Raw genomic sequence first — 20,139 nt, forward strand, 5'->3', positions numbered from 1 at the left:
ATCCAATAACAAACCACCACAAACATCAGACGTGAGACCTCATCTTCATCGGAAGAGGAACCGAGATGCCACGCACAACACACAAGACTAGATAACCACACAAGAAACTGAAGTCTTGTACCACTACAATCACCAAGAGAGCTCAGCGGAATAGAAAATTATTATGTCTTTAACCCAAAAAAACACACACAAAGGAAGGAGAAAAGAAAGAACATAACAAGAGAGAACCTCCCCGGCGGCGGCAAGGAGCACTAGTCACCAGGGAAGCCACAAAAAGCAAAGGATGATGCGACCAGAGACCTTAGGCGGCTGAGAGAATATTAGGGTTTGTAATACCGATTTGGTTCATCTTTTTTTTTGTGCACCAAATTTTTCATTAATGAATCTAAGCGATTACACTAGTAGCACCATCATACAAGCCATGATGTGCAAGCCAAGAGGCTAAAATCCAGATATATGAATCAACGAAGTACAAAGATAGAGACACAAACTTATTCAAGGTTGATAAGATGTTATAGAAAATATCAAAGTTGCCACTCGCGATCCAATATATGAAAGACTCACATCACACTTCAAATCGTCAAATAACAAATGATTAGTCACAATAGTGTGTGACGTCGCAACACTATCCAAAGCCTCAACTCTCGTCGAAATGAAAATCATCGTATCTACCGGCTCCAAACGGACCTTCACACAAGATAACAAATGGCTAGGAAATTGGTAAACTGTTCCGGTTTTAGATGCCGGGACATGGTCACCTCTTACAAAGAGGGATCTTGTGATCTCTCGGTCTTGTCGAGAGGAAGTTTGCTTAAATTTATCCACACATGACAGTTTTAAAAGGCTGTTTGATTTGAGCTTTGGAAGTCTCAGATTTGGCGATGAAACTAAGCATTGTCTTGAGATTAGATTACTTAAATTTGGCGGATGTATGGGCGTTGGAAGAACATGCCAATAGCTGTTTACATAGACACTTTGACTGTCTTTTAAAGACTCCAGAAGCTGTCTGTTTGGTCGATTTGGTTCATCTTATATTTCATTTTCTGTGTAATAAACAAAAAACCTTTTATTTTATTTTAGTTTTCTAGTCATTGTTATTTTCTAATAAGATTAGAGTTTGGAATTTTTGATTGCATTCTAATGGGAATATCTTCGTCCTTGACATATGGCAGAGTGATTTAACGAACTCAGGGCCAAGAAGAAGGATCCTATGGTGTCGTCTGAAGTTGGAAAATGGTTTAGAATTACAATTTCGTTGAAAGGCAGACCCAAGATTCATGGGATTCTAGAAGTACTAGTCCACTACTAGTGGACGAAGACTAGTGAGAACAAAACTTGATTTTTCTCTGTTTTTAATAAAAGAATCAGTCATTTGATTTCTATAAAAAGCTATGATCAATAATTCATATACAAATTTCATATAGTTTTCGTGGACGATACGTTTTTGTCTCTATGCATTTTACGAGTGATGACATACAATAAGACTTGTCTGCAAACCAAGCTCCTAATTGGCAGCTAAAGAAATGTGTTTTGTACTTGTTTCCTCCAACAGATAACCGGGTTTCCAAGAGCAAGGAACAGCGGCAAGTTCGTAGAAGATTGATCAAGAAACACATTGTATATTACAATGTAAACTGCTCCACCAATAGCAGCATACCATTTAAGGATTCCAGCAACAGTACCTCTACTGAGCGGGAAGTTCTTCATGTTCGTCACTAAAACTGCTGTCCCAAACCACGCATTGCTGTTAGTAGCCACTATAAACGCGATCAACAACTACATTTCACAGTGAACAAAAAAGTGATTATCTTTTGCTCTTTAACTGGAGATAACAAAAGGAACAAGATGTGTCCCTTTTGAGAACCAACTATTACGAAAGTTGAAGTTTGATTATAAATTGAAACTCAATAAGTTTATAAAGGCCAAACCGAAGAATATTATATAAATCCGATGTTGATATGGATTAGTAGTTATTTATTATAAGATTTAAGTCTCATATATATAAACTACGTCACTAAGACTTGTTTGTTATGGAGTAGGTGAAAGCATCAATTAGGGCTATGACAAGAGACTCAAGAGAAGAAAGGGGCTTTGACTCACCAACCAAAGGGAAGACCATGAAGAGTCCAGGCGTAGCCTGGAAGCAGAGCAACGGTTTCTCTGACATCATTGGCAAGTTATCTCCTTTCTTAAAGAAAAAGCTTTTACTATCTATAGATGAATGGCGAACATACCGATAAGTTTACAAAAGTACATATATACTATACAATACAATTGAAAAATATTGAGTATTAAATAATTACATACTAGATAAAGCTCCCAATCATATTGAGAAGAAAAATATACACTATACAACAAACAGTGGTAAAGGCAAAAAAAACTCACATTCTTTTAGGGCCTTTTCTATGCTTCGACATGAAAACAGTTAACGATAGTGATACAAGACTTGTCAAAACAGTGAATCACATAGTTACGATCAAGGACATGATGAGGAATGCATATCAGATTCAGGAAGCAGCTACAAATTTCTCCCAAGTGCCGTATTTTGAGCTAAACGTTCCACCACCTATTTGCTGCGCGTACTCGCATATCACAGTCCGAGCGCAGACGTCCCATGCCTTGGCTATGTCTTTGAGCGACATCGGCTGTGACGATCTTCGTAGCAATATGTTGAACCTTGTCATAGCTTTGGACGAGAGGTCCTCGTTCTCTTTGCTGTTCAACAAACCAGACCATGTTAAGGTAAGTATATGATCCAGTTTCTTATAGAGTCTTTCTTTAAAAAACATGAGCCAGATGATTTCGGAGAAGATTAAAACAATATGGTAGAAGTTTTGCTCGACTCAGTATGAAAGATCTTATGTTACAGTTTTCTTGAGATTGAAGATTTTGTTTGTACCTGGTTTCGACCGGCAGTTTATCCAGGAGAGATGGAGAGCCGTTGGGGTAGCTACAAGGTACTAGTAGACGCAATGGTTGAATAGGATACTGTAACAGAAACACAACATATCTTAAAGAAGGATAAATGAAATTGTTCGTTTTTCTTCCACAAAAATCATAACGATATGACCATGCTTACCATTTGGATTGATGAGAGATGAGCCTTCAAGTCTGGGCTGAGAGAAGCAGCTATAAACGAGAATCTCACTGTCGTTCCTTCACAGCTTTTTCTTGCTGTTTCTCCCTCACTAGAATCAGCAGCATCTTCATCATCACTAATCTCAACGACTGTATCTATCAGCCACTGGTTTATTTCCTTGATTTCCTCCAAAAGGGCATGCTCGGTCTGCAGTCCAAACGATTGAGTCCTCAATATTACAAAAACTGAAACCTTACTTGTTGTGTGAGTCAATTTTCAGATATACCTAAAGGGAGTCTAACTGCACAACATACCTCAGTTCTTGCCTTCTTGCCAACAGAAGTCGCAGTAGATTCCAGATCTGATGTTTCCGAACATGCAAACTGCTTGCAGTTATCGCCAACGCTTCCTTCTAATGAATAGACGCTCAACGGCATTGCAGTTGTGTGACGCTTCATTCTCTTGGTCGGTGTCATCCCCTCCTGCGTCATGAAGTTTCTTGCTTGGAGACGACATTTAGTCATTGCAACCAAGTCCTCGCCAACTGAAGCTCTTGAACCGTTTCCTGGTGCTGAACCAGCTATCATATCAACCATGCTTACAACAGATCCGATGTCACTTACTGCAGACGAAAGTGATTGTCGTGAGATGGACTTCACCTGAAAGTAACAAAAAACATACATCATGATCAGAATATTCAGAACAATGTTTTGAACTACAAAAGATGGATGTTAGCAACAATGACGTTCTGTTGCAATATGCCCTTAAAATTAATAATGTTACTTACGGCTCTGATAAGGCGTTCAATAGGCAGCTCAGTAGCACTTGATTTTCCAGATGTACTGGTCAAAGTATTTAAATTATTTCCGTCTGGACTAGTAAACTCCTGAAGGAGAGGAGAGGCAGAGATCCCTGGAGTGCCAAATGCAATGGGTTGAACTACACCTTGCACTCCAGTTGCTTGTTGGCGTGCAGTATATCCCATTGACAACGAAGAAGCTCCGGAAGGTTTCTCAGAGTCAACTTGCATAGGGGATGGTGCCAGTGGGGTTGAAGGGGATGGGACAACGAACGGGGAGTTTGCAGGTTGCACTGGAGTTCCCATATGGTTGACAGATGAGATCACATTTTTCTGGTTGATCTGGGGAGACAAATGTTGTTGTGTCATCTGAGGAGATGAACCTGGTAAAAGTTGAGGCGACGTAACAGGAAGCTGAGATCCTGGTTTTAACTGTTGAAGGGGATAAGCAGCAAGCTGACCCTGCAGAGAATGTTGCTGAAACATCCCACGACTGACATTCATTCCCTGCCTTGCTGTCAAACCATTCATATCATTTTGTGCTACTTGCTGTCTTGCTTGCAACTGTTGCTGATGCTGCCGCTGCTGCATCTGGCGCTGTTGAAATTGCTGTTTGAGCTGCTGCTGCTGCTGCTGCGTCATTTGTTGGTCGTTCTGTTGCTTGAGGTGCTGTTGCTGAAGCAGACTGGAACTTAACTGGGTTTGATTAACATTAGACTGCAGTGTACTTAACCCACTTTGAGCAGAGGCAGAACTGTTATTTACTTGTTGATAAGTATTTTGTTGCATGGATCTCATGGCAACCTGCTGGCCATTATTCAGTGCATTTCCTTGGCCTGGCTCTAAACTAGAAGCCGGTACGGAACTAGGAATATTCTGTTGTGGTGCTGAAGCTCCGGGACGAGATGATAGAACACTGTTCTGCATCTGCAGATTTGCTTGACTACCATGAGAATGATTACCGTTCTGAGATGAATTTTGCTGCATAGGCTGAGATGAATGTTGCTGCATAGGCTGCATCTGAGATTGCAGAAGCTGCCCTTGCTGTACTGGCTTCCTCGGCCTGTGCGTAGTTACGAAATCTATAATCTGCTTCTCATAAATAGCCACCTTATTCTTTAATGCAGGCATGATACTGCTCTTTGAAACCGATAGGAATTGCATCATTCGCTCCAACATTGTCTTGAACTGTTTCAATTTCTCAAACTGCTCTGGTCTTTGTTGCTGCAGAAGAGGATCCTGCTCGAGAGAAAAAGAATTGTGTTCAATAAGAAACGAGACAAGCACACTGATGCAAGCTACAACTTTTGTGGGTTGGGAAAAAACATAAATATCCGATGTTTACTTTCTACTGGACAGTAAAAATACGAGCCTCAAGAGCATCTTTTAGTGAAATTGTTTTCAAGACACCAAAGTTATATGACTTTCTTTTGCAATGTCGATCCGTTTAAGAGGACATACACTCTACTCTCCTAGGAAAACATCTCAACTTACTTGCTGCAACTTGGTTGTAACTCTCTGGTAGATTTGGGTAAGATCTGGAAAGTAGGCTTCTTTCATAGTTTTGATCTGCAAAGACAAGGACCCTGGTCACACGATTACTCATTACCGGAGGCCGGAAGCATTACTCACTAAGAAAGAAAAAACTACCTTCTGGAAAACCTCCTCTTGCCAATCAACCGCATTTCCACTTTCCGTCTGTGCCGTGGAGTCTAGCGATGCTAAAATTTATAAAAAGTAGGTTTGTTCAGCATCAGATCCTTCTGAGGGATTCTTTAAAGTATCAGAACCTAAAAGGATGTAAAAGCATACATGATGGCATCTCCGGAAGGGTTCTTTGGGATTGATATAGCTGTCTCTGTTGGTCCACTACATTTTGAGGTGGAAGCAGGGAACCTGTGACTTGGCCTGAAGATTGTAGCCTTTGTTGCACATCCTGTTGTAGCAGATTAGGTTGTTGTAACTGCTGATGATGCGACTGAAGGGGCATAATCTGCTGTTGGGATGGCTGATTTTGTGACTGTTGTCCCTGAGAAGGAAACAAGCCATGGCCAGCCTGATGTGTTCGTTGCAGCCCAGCGGTTGGCTGTGATAACATGTGAACCGGCTGCTGGTTAGTCTGCAAGCTCGAATTGCCAACCTGGGAACTGAGCAACTGTTGTTGTGGTTGCTGCAGTCCTGCAACATTGCTTTGAGTGCCCAGTGGTTGCTGATGAAGGCTGTTTTGTTGAGACATCAATTGCTGCTGGGCCGGTGGGTGTTGCTTCTGCTGCTGTTGCATGTTCATAATATTATTATTCTGTTGGTTCAGTAACCTTTGTTGATGTTGCTGCTGCATATCCCCAACAACATGCTGTCCCATCATCTGCTTCTGTTGGATGCCGGAGCCACTTGCAGCTTGTTGCCGCATCATTTGTGCTCGCTGCTGGGGAGAAATAGACTGCTGCGGCAATGAAGTTTGTTGCTGATGGACCCCAGAGGCTTGTTGTGCTTGCGGATGTTGCCTTAGCAGCGATGTTTGATTCTGACGAAGAATAGTCTGTGATGTAGTCTGCTGAGCAGACAATTGAGAACTTGATTGTTGATTTGTGTGTAGAGCCTGTAGGGGAGCTGAGCTCACAGCTGAGGGCTGCGTTGACGCAGATGTCTGAATACCAGGCTGTTGAGACGATTGCATTTGATTGGGCTGCAGCACATTTTGTTGCTGTTGTTGTATCTGTGATGGCAAAAGCAAATTGGGATTGGGATTATTCCCTGACTGAAAATTCTGCCTGAGAAGTTGCTGCTGCTGATAAAGATATTGAGCACCCTGCGGCTGCTGCTGCTGCTGCTGCTGAGAAGACATAGTATGTGGCCTGCCCAACATCTGCCTTTGGGAACCTGAAAGCATGTTGGATGAAAGGCCATGCTGCCCAGATGAATCTTGCAACATTCCGGCTACATTTTGCATATTGGAATTCTGGTTTACATCGCTTGTGACGTTATTATTGGCTATGGAAGAAACAGACGGCATGAAAGATGGTAAACCAGTAGAACCACCCGTTATTCCAGCGGCTGTATTACTCTGATGCATGGTTTGGGACTGAGACTGATTGTTTGGTAACGTTCCTGGAAGAAGTTGCCCTTGATTGTTGGGTGCTAGAAAAGTTAAACAGCACCAAAATTAGAGGAACAGTCATCCAAAAGAACCAGATAAGCAATACATGCTTGAGAATCATTCATGATTACTTGAATCCATTGATGTGGCATTAATAGCAGCAGTGGTAGTTGAGGAAGAGCCAGCTGCATTTTGCGATTGAGTCTCAATAGTCAGCATCTTCATGGATATCTTCCGAAGGTAATCAGTCTGAAAGCCGAAATAAAAGAAAATAAGGGAGGTATACCCCATAACGGGTAGCAGAAGTCGTTCTTTACTAGGTTGTTAACCAAAAAAAAAGAAGTTGAAACTCAGCAGAGAAGATTAAGTACCTGGTCAACAGCACCACTAAAAGTTTTCTCCTCGAATCTAGCAGCAATTCTGCTGAGCTCGTCAATTCCTTCTGGTCCAGAATGAGGAATGTGCCTCCTTAGTGTTTCTATTCTGCAGGCAAAGTAGTTAGATAAGTAAGAAAAATACAAGTAAAGGTCAAACAAGTAGTAACACCATGTATTTCTGATGAAACATTTTTGCAGAGCAACACCGGTTAATATTAATATATTTTAAATAAAACTTACATCTTGTTAACGATCTTCTGGCGTGAATCAGGTGTCAATTGATTTCTCCAGTCACCAGTGGCCATGGCAGATTCTCCATTTGGAATGGAAGGTCTCCAATTGTTGTTATCCATCTAAGTTCACAAAGGATGATGATAAGAAGATAACCGAAATATGATGCGGAAAAACAAACGACAGGAAACAGACAGAACACACAGAAGAGAAGATGGATTATTATTATTAACACTCATAATTTCTCAACCTATGTCCCTTTCCTTTTCTTTTCCATTAATGGCAATAATCAGACCACACAGGATAAATAGCAAGTTTAAGACATCAGAAATTAAACCCTGAAGAAAATCAAAACAAGTTGTGTTCACTGAGTGATCAGACAAAAAAAATTTGTTTTTATTTTATCTCCTGTCCGTAGCCACAGGACTCAACCCTCAAGTAATCCCGAAAAAACAAATAAGCATATACTTTATGACATGACACCACCAAAAGTTAATCTATTATCCTAATTAGTAATGACCGAGAATCACCATCTGTTGTAGAGGGCGATGGCTATATAGTAGTATAGCTTCCCGAGACTCCGATCACAAGACAAAACTCGAAAAAAGCAACAAAATATGAAACCAAAAAAAAAAAGAGAGAGATCCGAAAATTTCACCTCAGATTTTCAAAACGTGTCGCGGCGATTTCGCGGTTGCTACAAACGATAAGAGTCTGGCTATAGGAAAATAAAAAGGAGTTAAATTAGGGTTTAGGTTGATCGAGAAATTGGAATTTTGAAGAATATATAAAGGATGTTTCTGGGCAAACACAGAGGAAGGAAAGGAATCATAATAAGCTGCCAAATGTGTCCCCGGAACTTAGCTTATAAGTTATGACCAAAGTTTTCAATGTCGTCGCGCTGCTTTGTAAATTACCAGTAACCCCCTCCAATTTACAGAAAATTACAAGGTCACTGTTTCGTATAATATGTTGAGACAGTGAACCTTTACGACCGCGTTTTAATATCGGTTCTTGTCCTTTTAACTTTGAATTTTCCAAAGTAGCCGTAGTAGCAGCACGTATCAACCAATTACTAAACCCGCAAAAATTGAATATTAAAGTTAACATAAACTTGTTTATAAGTGATAACTCTATTAGTTTTTGTTACCACTAGAAAAAGAAAGATTTTTTTGATACTAAGAAACTAGAAATCACACTCGACATTAGTTTATCCAAAGCCTTTACATTTAAGTTTTAACTCTTGCAGGTTTCTTCTTCAGAACACAATATGCACAGTGCACGTGCCTTCCCCCCCTTATTTGGCTTACTTAGCTTCCCTCTTCCATATTCTGGATCTTCAAGGATATTTTGCAAAAGTAGTCCATCTGTAACTCGAAATCAACACACAACATCACGAAACAAAGGAGGGGGTGATATCAAGGACGTACACATTGTGCTTATTCAAAAATACTCGTAACCTGATTTTTCGCGGTGTTGAAAATTAACTCCTCGAAGCTGACAGCAATTCTCATGAGCTCTTCGATTCCTTCTTCCCCTGAATACGGAACATGTTTCTTCAGTGTTTCCAACCTGCTCAATTGACAAAAGTATATTTGTCTATCTATAAGCATATTCATGGCAAAACATTCTACTTCAACAGAGATTTATCATCAAACTAGCTTTGGGGAGGAAAAAAGTAGCAAGAGTGATAAATATTTCAAGGAGGAACAAAACTCACAGCGTGTTGACATTCTTCTGGCGTGAACCTGGTGGATGTAGAGCTCTCCAGTCACCTCTGTTTATGGCAACATTACCTATGTGGACAAAAGCAAAGCACTAACATCAGATTTCAAACTCCATTCAAAACCTTAAATAGAAACAAATCAAGTGGGAAAATGGATGGAGCTGAGCTCCAACATCCATTTATTACACCAAGAAAATGGAGTTCATCTGCGGATTTGCTTGACTGTGTTTCATGAGAATGTTTACCGTTCTGAGATGACTGTTGCTGCATCTGAGATTGCGGAAGCTGCAGCCCTTGCTGAACTGGCTTCCTCGGGGGCCTGTGCATATTTAAGAAAGTTATAATCTGCGTCTCATAAAAAGCCACCTTATCCTTTAGTGCTGGAATGATACTGCTCTTTGAAACCGATAGGAATTGCATCATTCGCTCCAACATTGTCTTGAACTGTTTCAATTTCTCAAACTGCTCTGGTCTTTGTTGCCGCGGAAGAGAAGCCTGCTCGAGAGAAAAAAATGAATTGTGTTCAACAAGAAAAGAGACCGAGCACATAGATTCAAAGCTAAAGGAACATAAATATCCCATGTTAACTTTCTACTTAGGACAGTAAAAATACGAGCCTCAAGAGCATCTTTTGGTGAAATGGTTTTCAAGATACCAAAGCTGTATGACCTTTTTTTTCTTTTTGCAATTATCGAACCAGTCTTGCAATGAATTCTCGCTCAGATACTCTACTGTTTGGGAGGACATACACTCTTAACTCTCCTAGAAAAATACATCGCAACTTACTTGCTGCAACTTGGCTGCAACTCTCTGGTAGATTACTGCAAGATCTGGTAAGTAGGATTCTTTCATAGTTTTGATCTGCAAAGACAAAGCACCATGATCACACGGTTACTCATACGTAATGATATCTATGTAAGATCGCCTGCCGTGCTGCCATTTATCTCTTGAAGATTTAACAAGCGTAGTCATAATTGTTACTTAATTATATATAGCAAACTTATTTTTTTAATCTCCGCCAAACACTTTTGAATGTAAGAGGCCGGAAGCATTGCACAAATTAGAAGAAAAAACTACCTTTTGGAAAACCTCCTCTTGCCAATCAACCCCATTTCCACTTTCTCTCTGAGCCGTGGAGCCAAGCGAAGCTAAAATTTTTTTTTTTTTTTTAAGTGGGTTTGTAAAATATCAGAAGCCTAAAGTATTAACAAGGATGTAAAAGCATACATGATGGCATCTCCGGAAGGGTTGTTTGGGACCTCCAATTGTTGTTATCCATCAAGTGTTCCTAAGTTTACAAACCAAAAAAAAAAGAAGATAACCAAAACATGATGTATACATCCCACAAAAATCTACAGTAAACAAACGACCGAACACAGAAGATGGATTATATTGACATTCAGAGTTTCTTAATATAACTAACCCTTTTCTTATTTATTTTTTTCAATTCCTATGCCAAGAATCAGAGCAGCTAAGCTAATACTAGCAAGTTTGAGCCATGGAATCACCAACCAACCCTAAGAGTAAATCAGAACCAGTTGAGGTCAACGATCAGCCAAAATTTTTCATTTTTTTTTTGGTCAACTGTTGGTAGCAGAAAGCGATAGACTAAACTCAAAAAGTAACATATCTGAGAAAACGGGTAAAGCATATTCTATCAATCACACCAATATACTAGTAGTATGTCATTCTCGAGACTCCCGATCAGCCAAAATTTTCATTTCCTTTTTTATTACTCTCCTATCCGTAGCAGAGAGCCACAGACGAAACAAATAAGCAAGAACCGAGAATCACCATCTGTTGAGGGCGATGGCTATATAGTAGTATAGCTTCCCGAGACTCCGATCACAAGACAAAACTCAAAAGCAATAGAATGAAACCAAAAAGAAAAAAAAAAAGAAGAAAGAAAGCGAGATTCTAAAATTTCACCCCAAATTTTGAATGCGTGTCGAGGCGATTTCGCGGTTGCTACAAACGTTAAGGTATGACCAAGAAAAAAGGAGTTATATAAAGGATGTTTCTGGGCAAACGCAGAGGGAAGAAAACTTCATGCGGCATGAATCATCAGCTGCCAAGTATGTTGTCCTTTCAACTTAGATTATAAGGTTATGACCAGAAGTTTTCAATGTCGTCGCGCTGCTTTTTTTTTAAGTTACCAGTAACCCCTCCAATTAAAACCGAATTTACAAGGTCATTTTGTATAAATATTTCGAGAAAGTTGCTTACGGCAACGTTTTAATATCGATTCATGTCGGTTTGACCTCTCCAGAGTAGCTGTAGTAGCGCGTATCAACCAATTACTAAACCCGAAATAATTTAATATTAGAGTTAACATAAACCTATTTATAAGTGATAACTCTATTAGTTTCTGTCCCCCAAAAAAGAAAGATTTTTCTCCATTGCTACTGATAATCACACTTGACACATGTTTATCCAAAGCCTTTACTTTTAACTCATTTGGAGGGTTCCTTCTTTATACAAAAATATGTACATGCACAGTGCACTTGCCTTCCCCTTTATTTGGCTTGCTTAGCTTCCCTCTTCTATACTCTGCATCTTCAAGGTTATTTTGCAAAAGTAGTCCATCTGAAACTCGAAATCAACACACAACATCACGAAACAACGGAAGGGATGATATCAAGGAAGTACACATTCTGCTTATTCAAAAATATTCGTAACCTGATTTTTTGCGGTGTTGAAAATTAACTCCTCGAAGCTGACAGCAATTCTCATGAGCTCTTCGATTCCTTCTTCCCCAGAATATGGAACATGTTTCTTCAGTGTTTCCAATCTGCTCAAATGACAAAAGTAACTTCTCTTTCCATAAAAGCATATTCATAGTGTCAAAGCAATACGACAAAACGTTGTAAAAGTAACATTCTATTAATACAGAATTTTATCATTAAACTGGCTTTGGAGGTGTAAAAGAGTAGCAAGAGTGTGACAAATTTGGAAGAGGAAAAAACTCACAGCGTGTTGACATTCTTCTGGCGTGAACCTGGTGGATGTAGAGCTCTCCAGTCACCTCTGTTTATGGCAACATTACCTATGTGGACAAAAGCAAAGCATTAAAGTTCAGATTTCTATCTCCATTCAAAACCTTAAATAGAAACAAATCATGTGGGAAAATGGATGCAGCTGAGCTCCAACATATTACACCACGAAAATGGACTGCATCTACGGATTTGCTTGACTATCATGAGAATGATTACCGTTCTGAGATGATTGTTGCTGCATAGGCTGCGTCTGAGATTGCGGAAGCTGCCCTTGCTGAACTGGCTTACTCTCCTTGTACACATTTACGAAAAGTATAATCTGCTTCTCATAAAAAGCCACCTTATCCTTTAATGCAGGCATGATATTGCTCTTTGAAACCGATATGATTTGTATCATTCGCTCCAACACTGTCTTGACTCGTTTCAATTTCTCAAACTGCTCTGATCTTTGTTGATGCGGAAGTGAATACTGCTCGAGAAAAAAATAATGAATGTGTTCAACAAGAGAAGAGACCGAGCACATAGAAAGCTAAAGGAACATAAATATCCGATGTTAACTTTCTACTTAGGACAGTAAAAATACGAGCCTCAAGAGCATCTTTTGGTGAAATGGTTTTCAAGATACCAAAGCTGTATGACTTTTTTTTGCAATGTCGAACAAGTCTTGCATTGAATTTTTAGGAATTCTCGCTCAGATACTCTACTGATTGGGAGGTCATACACTCTTAACTCTCCTAGAAAAATATATCGCAACTTACTTGCTGCAACTTGGCTGCCATTTTCTGGGCGATTTCTGTAAGATCTGGTAAGTACGCATCCTTCAAAGTTTTGATCTGCAAAGACAAGCACCATGATCACACGGTTACTCATTACGATTATATCTATGTAAGATCCCCTGCCGTGATGCATATATCTCTTGAAGATTAATAAACGTGGATAGAATTGGTATCATATAGCAAGACTAAAGAGGCCGGAAGCATTAACCAAATTAGAAAGAAAAAAAACAACCTTTTGGAAAATCTCTTCTTGCCAATCAACCCCATAACCACTTTCCGTCTGTGCCATGGAGTCTGAAAATACTGCAATTTACAAAAACCGGATTTGTTGAGCATCAGATCCTGCTGAATGATTATCTAAAGTATTCACAAGGATGTAAAAACATACCTGACGGAATCTCCGGAAGGATGGTTATTTGTGATTGATATAGTCGTATCCGTTGGTCCCCTACATTTTGAGGTGGAAGCAGGGAACCTGTGACTTGGCCTGAAGACTGTAGCCTTTGTTGCACGTTCTGTTGTAGCAGATTAGATTGTTGTCGCAAACCTAACTGCTGATGATGTGGCTGAAGGGGCATCACCTGCTGCTGGGATGGCTGATTTTGTGACTGTTGGCCACCTTGAGAAGAAAACATACCATGAGACGATTGTTGCTGGATAGGCTGCATCTGAGGTTGCGGAAGCTGCCTTTGTTGTACTGGATTCCTCGGCCTAAGCATATTTACCAAATCTATAATCTGTCTCTCATAAATAGCCACATTATCCTTTAATGAAGGTATGATATTGCTCTTTGAAACCAATAGGAATTGCATCATTCGCTCCACCGCTGCCTTGAATTGTTTCAATTTCTCAAACTGCTGTGATCCTCGTTGCTGCGGAACAGAATCCATCTGGGGAGAAAAAGCAATGTGGTCAATAGGAGAAGAGACAAGCACATAGATGCAATGCAAGCTACAACCTTTGTCGGTTTGGGAAGGAAAATAAGTATCCGAAGTATACTTTCTACTGGACAGTAAAAATAAGAGCCTCAAAAGCTATCTATTGGTGAAATGGTGAACAAGATACCAAAAGTTGTATGACTTTCTTTTGCAATATCGAATCGGTCTTGCATAGAAATTCTCGCAGGTACACACACACGCTACTCTCTTAGAAAAACTTACTTGCTGCACCTTGGCTGCAGTTCTCCGATAGATTTCGACAACATCTGGTAAGTACGCTTCTTTTATAGCTGTGATCTGAAAAGACAAAGCACAACCATGGGCACACACGATTACTCAGTACAATAATATTTATGTAAGATCGCCTGACGTGTTGTATCTATCTCTTCAAGATTTAATAAGCGCAGGCAGAATTAGTATATATATATACAGCAAACTTGTTTTTATCTCCACAATACACTTCCGAGTTGACAGCAAGACTAAGAAGCATTACCCCAAATTAGAAATAGAAAAACTACCTTTTGGAAAACCTCCTCTTGCCAATCAACCCCATTTCCACTTTCCGGCTGTGCAGTGGAGTCCAGAAATGCTAGAATTTATTATAAAAAAAAGTGGGTTTGTTCAGCATCAGATCCTGCTGAGGGATTATGTAAAATATCAGAAGCATAAAGTATTCAACAAGGATGTAAAAGCATATATACATGATGGCATCTCCGGGAGGGTTCTTTGGGATTGATAATACAGTTGTCTCTGTTGGTCTCCGGAAAGCCTCCAATTGTTGTTATCCATCAAGTGTTCCTAACACGAAGAGAAGATCACCAAAACATTATGCAAATATCCCACAAAAATCTAGCAGTTAACAAAGGACCATACACACAAGATGGATCATTCTTAATATAAGCCCCTTCCATTTCTTTTTTTTTTTCAATGTATGCCAAGAATCAGACCATCTAGCCTAATAAATAGCAAAATTTGAGCCACGGAATCACCAACCAACCCTAAAAGAAAATCGAAACAAGTTGAGGTCACTGATCAGTCTAAATTTTTCAATTTTTTGGTATCAGAAAGCAACATACGAAAACGAGTAAGCATAATCTATCAGTCACAACAAAGAAAATTCATCTATTCTCTTAAAAATAGTTAAAGAACCCGAGAACCACGATCAATAAAGCCGCGATGGCGATATAGTGTCTTCTCTAGACCTCCCGATCACAAGAGAAAACGAGAATCGAACATTTCACCTCAAGAATCCAAAGCCTATCGAGGCAGTTTCACGATTGCAACAAACGATTAGGGTTTTGGGGTTGATCGGGTTGATGAATTGAAGGATGCAAACGGAGAGGAAGGAAGCTAACGAAGTTATGACCAAGTTTGTTTTCAGTGTCGTCGCGCGGCTTTTTAAATTACCAGAAACCCCTCCAATTAATGAGAAATTGCAGTATAAACTTGTCAAGTTCACTAAATGTCCTCAACGTTTCGCTTAGACGCTTACCAAGTTTTCCCTCGGCTGTTAATTACGAGAAACCCCTCCATTTAGTGAGAAATTACAAGATGAACCAGTCAACACCAGTTAATTTACCAATGAATTCTCGAATCATTGTATATCCCTGTCATTCACCCATTATGTCGAGAGAAATTCGTACGGCGACTTTTTGTCTCATTACGGGGTTTTAGCCCAATGTTTTTTAAAAAAGCAAACCAGTCATATATGAAAATATATTCTTAAAATCTGAATTTAGATTCAAATTACATCATTTTAAATCAAACTATTGACCCGCACCTTCTTTTAATTTAGAAATGTATAGTTTTGATATTTTTCAAATATAATAAATATATGATTTACATTTTAGTGATATTTAGGTAACTCTATAATCTTATTAATTAGGTTTCTTATTTGGTATTATCTATATATAAGATTTATTTTAATCATTTTATTTTGTTATTAATTTTTATCATATACTAATATATTTTTGAGTTTGTTATAATAAATTTATAATATGAAATAATCAAATATAGATTCTCTTTTAATTTTGTTTTTAATTTTCATAGTTCGCATACAATACATTTTTGAAATATATTCAGTTGTACTATAGAAAATATATTTGTTTAGGATAACTTATATTTCTATGTTGTGTTTAAAAATATAGTTTAGAATATATTATATTTTAGTATATTGCAGGATTTTATAACTATATACATTGTTCAGTTTAAATAATTTACCCTATTATTTTAGTAGATTTTATACATAGAGCATCTATCATATTATTTTAGTATGTTTTATTGATATATGATATATTTCGATTTTATGATATTAGTTTTTTATTAACTTAAATTTTCAAAATGCTATACACATTTTATTTTTACAATATATTTTCCGTGTTGTATTTCAAAAATATATTTTAACATCTATAATTTTATTTTTTGTAAAATTTGGAATATTATCATTTCAGTTTAAAATATTTATTTTCAAAATTGTATATTTGGTCAACATAATATTTTTATTTATTTAAATAAAATAATAGTTAAAATATGGCAATTTAACAATTTAATATACTTTTATATTTAATTTATATTTTATCTCTTCTATTATTGATCTATCTTATAATTACCAATACCATTTTTGAGTAGTTATGTCAAGGAGATGTTCATCTGCATCGACTTGTTTGGTTACTAATGAGAAGTTTCATTATTTGATCATTTCAGTAATTTGCACTGTACTATTTTACATAGTTTTGTGTGTATATATTTTCATTTGTATACTTGTGCCAAATTATTAACTTTTATAACATTTGTATGTCGATTTGATACCAGTTACACCATTTATACAACTAAATTTATCATGTTCAATGTATTTTATTGTTTATCTGTAAACAATTTCTCAAATTATAATATTCTATTCAATTAAAGAAATATAGAATAAAAATAGAACATAATGTCTAATTTATTTGTTGCTATTTCATTTTTACCATCAGTTAAGACTATAAACACCAGATGTTTTATCGTTGTCATTGTTTTCTCTTCTAGAAATTTGATTATTTTGGCAAATTCATTCTTACCATTTCTAGTTCACATGTATATTCTATATTTTATATTTATATAGTAAATTTTACCATTGTCAAATATTATGTGATATTTAGGTTTGTAATTTATATTTGGATTTAGGATTTTAGTGATTAAAGTTTAGTATTTAGTGATTAAGGTTTAGGATTTAGTATTTAAAATGTAAAGGTGAGGTTGAGGGTTTAGTTATTAAAATTTAGTATTTAAAACTGAGTTGGTTTTAGTATTTAGGAGGTTTAGGTGGGATCTATAGATTGAATAGCAACTTGTCCAATTTGTACTGGCAAATGTTATATTCCATATACAAAAATGAAATGTTAATACTATTTTCATTTTATTAAATAGAATATAACTTTTGTCCATAGTAAAAGATATGACAGAAGAAAGATGCATTAAATGTTAGTTTGTTAATAATGTTAAAATTAGTTTTATATATTTAATAAAATTTGGTTAGATAGCAAATAAGCTAAATAATGACTTTTTCAATTGATGTTGGAGAAACCAGAAATGGCCCCAATGGTATACACTTGACATGTTTTTTCATGCCTTTCCTTTTTAACTCTTCAAGGTTTCTTTCTTTATGTACAAGTATGTATATGACTAGCTTTTCCTAGAAAGTTTTAAACCGCTTTGAAAACTCCCATTATTTGACTTAGCTTCCCTCTTCCATAGTCTGCATCTTTAAGGATAATTTGCTCAAGTAATCTACCTGAAACTCGAAACGAACACAGAACATCAAGAAAGAAACAAGGGGATGATATCAAGGAGGTACACATTGAGCTTAATTAAAAAAACAAAATAGTGGAACCTGATTTTTCGCGGTGTTGAAAATTAACTCCTCGAAGCTGACAGCAATTCTCATGAGCTCTTCGATTCCTTCTTCCCCAGAATACGGAACATGTTTCTTCAGTGTTTCCAATCTGCTCAATTGACAAAAGTAATTCATAATGTCAAAGCAATAAGACAAAATTTTATCATTAAACTGGCTTTGGAGGTGTAAAAGAGTAGCAAGAGTGTGAGAAAATATGACAAATTTGGAAGAGGAACAAAACTCACAGCGTGTTGACATTCTTCTGGCGTGAACCTGGTGGATGTAGAGCTCTCCAGTCACCTCTGTTTATGGCAACATTACCTATGTGGACAAAGCATTAACTCCATTAAAACCTTCAGGAGAAACAAATGGATTCAAATGTAGCACAATCATAACAAGCTTTGCTACTACATGAAGGACTCCAATTTCGGAGAAAGAAAGTCATTTACCTAGATCCAATGGTAGGCTGTTGTTTGCAGCAAGGAGAGATATCTTTGCGGATATTTGGCGAAGGTAATCGATCTGGATGTTAATATAAAGTATATTATACCAAAATCATGGATTTGAAACTTCATAAACTGCTTAAAACACAACAGCAAAGCATGTGTAGTAAAGACACAGTGGATCACCTGGTGATCAGCACTGTTGAAAATATTCTCCTCTAATCTGGCAGCAAAACCCCTGAGCTCGTTGGTCCTCTCTGTCCCGGAATGGTGCTTCACTAGTGTATCCGTTCTACACAAATGATAAAAAGTTGTATAAATTATTGGCGAAACGAGATATGGCACCATAACAATAACACTCTATTTCTGAAGAGACAAAACAAACTTACATATTGTTGACAATCATCCGGCGAGCAGCAGGTGGCAGTTGAGTTCTCCAGTCTCCTGTGTCCAAGGCAGGTTCTCTGTTGGGAAGAGAAGAAGGCCTCAGACTGTTATTGTCCCTTAGGCTTCCTACATCGACATTAGCCTTACCGACTAAGGCAATGACAATAAAGATTACTCAAAACTTAAATGGTCCTAGCAAACAGCCACAAGATTTATAATTCTTTTTTCTTTTTTGAACAAGTTCCTTTTGGTTTAATTATAAGTAAGAGTGACAAAACAATCCTGTAGAAGTGAAGAAATTAGTAAAATGCTTAGAAAACATTATCTAGGCTTAGGCAAAAAGAGCATGGAGGGCTTGTTTGTTAGTACCCGAATTGAAGGGTGTGGTGTTATTAGCATCAGGGATAGGTATCGAAGGATCAGCTGCACTCTTAACCGTGTTTTCTATCGTCAGCACCTCTAAGGATATTTTCCGAAGGTATTCATTCTGAGACTCAAAATAAACGGAAAATTAGACCAAAAAACTATGACATAAGATCAATCTGGAAAGGATACAAAAATCATATATACGGCGGCTACCAAATGTCAGTTAGTTCTTTAGTGCAGTTTCTTAGGTACATCGCTCTGTTTAGGACACTAGAGAAACAAAGAAAAAAAGAAAAAGAAGATGTTCAGCATATTACCAAGTTAGCAGCACTGTTGAAAACTTTATCCTCAAATCTGGAAGCAATTTTCCTGTGCTCGTTGACTCCCTCTGGTCCAGCAAATGGAAGATGTTGTTTCTTTAGTGCTTCCGTTCTGTGCTAACATCAAAGTGATTTAAGTTAAAACCAAAACTAATCAAGAAGAAACACAATATTCTTATAGATATATACTAATAAACTTACATCATGTTGACAATGCTCTCACGCGCATCAGATTGCAATTGAGTTCTCCAGTCCAATGTGTCAACCGCAGTTTCCCCATTGGGACAAGAAGGCCCCATCGTTAAGTGTATCCTGTATTTTACCATTCATGAAGAAACAAAGCATCATCAACACCGCACAGATGAGATTAAAGAAAGGATCTTAAACTATAAAGAAACCAGTTTCGTTAACTGATCAAATCCATTTACAAATAAAAACGACTTCATCTACTCTCTCCTAATTGCAAGAATACGAAACGACTTTCTTCTTGAATCCGAGACGCAAGGGAGAGAACTATTATCAAAGCCGAAGAGCCCTAGATTCGTAGAGAGATAAACGAAATTTGGGAGAGTTAACCTTGAATCGACGATGAGATTTTCGAAGTTTCGAGGTCAATGTTGTGGGCGACTGACTCAGCAGCGTTACAGCGAAGGAAAAGGAAACCAAAGAGCGGAAGAACAACGGGAAAGGAGAAAATTGAAGTCAGAATTAGGTCTTTTATACTATGGCCCAT

At 37.8% G+C, this 20,139-nt stretch overlaps 4 protein-coding genes across 6 annotated transcripts; all 4 read right to left on the minus strand.

Annotated features, from left to right (window-relative positions):
• Window positions 1-2,237: 2,237 nt before the first annotated feature.
• LOC108862960 (mediator of RNA polymerase II transcription subunit 15a) lies at window positions 2,238-8,423 on the minus strand. 2 transcript variants are annotated; one of them, XM_018637246.2, is made up of 12 exons: window positions 8,242-8,423; window positions 7,593-7,705; window positions 7,347-7,458; window positions 7,107-7,224; window positions 5,691-7,016; window positions 5,529-5,599; window positions 5,373-5,447; window positions 3,867-5,117; window positions 3,394-3,738; window positions 3,080-3,286; window positions 2,900-2,988; window positions 2,238-2,715 (listed from the first exon to the last, which is right to left on the minus strand). In XM_018637246.2, exons 2-12 carry the CDS (start codon window positions 7,703-7,705, stop codon window positions 2,508-2,510), a joined length of 3,915 nt encoding a protein of 1,304 aa, XP_018492748.1. In that variant the 5' UTR covers window positions 8,242-8,423; the 3' UTR covers window positions 2,238-2,507. The 2 variants fall into 2 exon arrangements, with proteins under 2 accessions (XP_018492748.1, XP_018492757.1); XM_018637255.2 differs by lacking the exon at window positions 8,242-8,423 and having other exon boundaries at window positions 7,347-7,453; window positions 7,593-7,711.
• A 248-nt stretch (window positions 8,424-8,671) lies between these two features.
• On the minus strand, window positions 8,672-11,468 carry LOC108862989 (mediator of RNA polymerase II transcription subunit 15a-like). Its single transcript, XM_018637277.2, has 8 exons — window positions 11,104-11,468; window positions 10,537-10,597; window positions 10,387-10,457; window positions 10,096-10,170; window positions 9,555-9,804; window positions 9,304-9,379; window positions 9,044-9,155; window positions 8,672-8,950 (listed from the first exon to the last, which is right to left on the minus strand). Exons 1-8 carry the CDS (start codon window positions 11,104-11,106, stop codon window positions 8,894-8,896), a joined length of 705 nt encoding a protein of 234 aa, XP_018492779.2. The 5' UTR covers window positions 11,107-11,468; the 3' UTR covers window positions 8,672-8,893.
• A 221-nt stretch (window positions 11,469-11,689) lies between these two features.
• LOC108862980 (mediator of RNA polymerase II transcription subunit 15a) lies at window positions 11,690-15,417 on the minus strand. Its single transcript, XM_057008090.1, has 11 exons — window positions 15,261-15,417; window positions 14,721-14,817; window positions 14,538-14,608; window positions 14,242-14,316; window positions 13,470-13,971; window positions 13,314-13,384; window positions 13,064-13,138; window positions 12,522-12,774; window positions 12,280-12,355; window positions 11,989-12,100; window positions 11,690-11,895 (listed from the first exon to the last, which is right to left on the minus strand). The coding sequence occupies exons 2-11, from the start codon at window positions 14,806-14,808 to the stop codon at window positions 11,839-11,841; spliced, it is 1,380 nt and encodes a 459-aa protein (XP_056864070.1). The 5' UTR covers window positions 14,809-14,817; window positions 15,261-15,417; the 3' UTR covers window positions 11,690-11,838.
• Window positions 15,418-17,532: 2,115 nt separating this feature from the next.
• On the minus strand, window positions 17,533-20,088 carry LOC108863006 (mediator of RNA polymerase II transcription subunit 15a-like). 2 transcript variants are annotated; one of them, XM_057008096.1, is made up of 10 exons: window positions 19,983-20,088; window positions 19,608-19,718; window positions 19,404-19,518; window positions 19,090-19,207; window positions 18,723-18,870; window positions 18,520-18,625; window positions 18,340-18,412; window positions 18,136-18,211; window positions 17,888-17,999; window positions 17,533-17,788 (listed from the first exon to the last, which is right to left on the minus strand). In XM_057008096.1, exons 2-10 carry the CDS (start codon window positions 19,703-19,705, stop codon window positions 17,732-17,734), a joined length of 903 nt encoding a protein of 300 aa, XP_056864076.1. In that variant the 5' UTR covers window positions 19,706-19,718; window positions 19,983-20,088; the 3' UTR covers window positions 17,533-17,731. The 2 variants fall into 2 exon arrangements, with proteins under 2 accessions (XP_056864076.1, XP_056864079.1); XM_057008099.1 differs by having other exon boundaries at window positions 18,723-18,846; window positions 19,983-20,068.
• Between the last annotated feature and the right edge of the window lie 51 nt (window positions 20,089-20,139).

The sequence above is a fragment of the Raphanus sativus genome, chromosome 1 (genome assembly GCF_000801105.2).
Source record: "Raphanus sativus cultivar WK10039 chromosome 1, ASM80110v3, whole genome shotgun sequence".
NCBI classification, from domain to species: domain Eukaryota; kingdom Viridiplantae; phylum Streptophyta; class Magnoliopsida; order Brassicales; family Brassicaceae; genus Raphanus; species Raphanus sativus.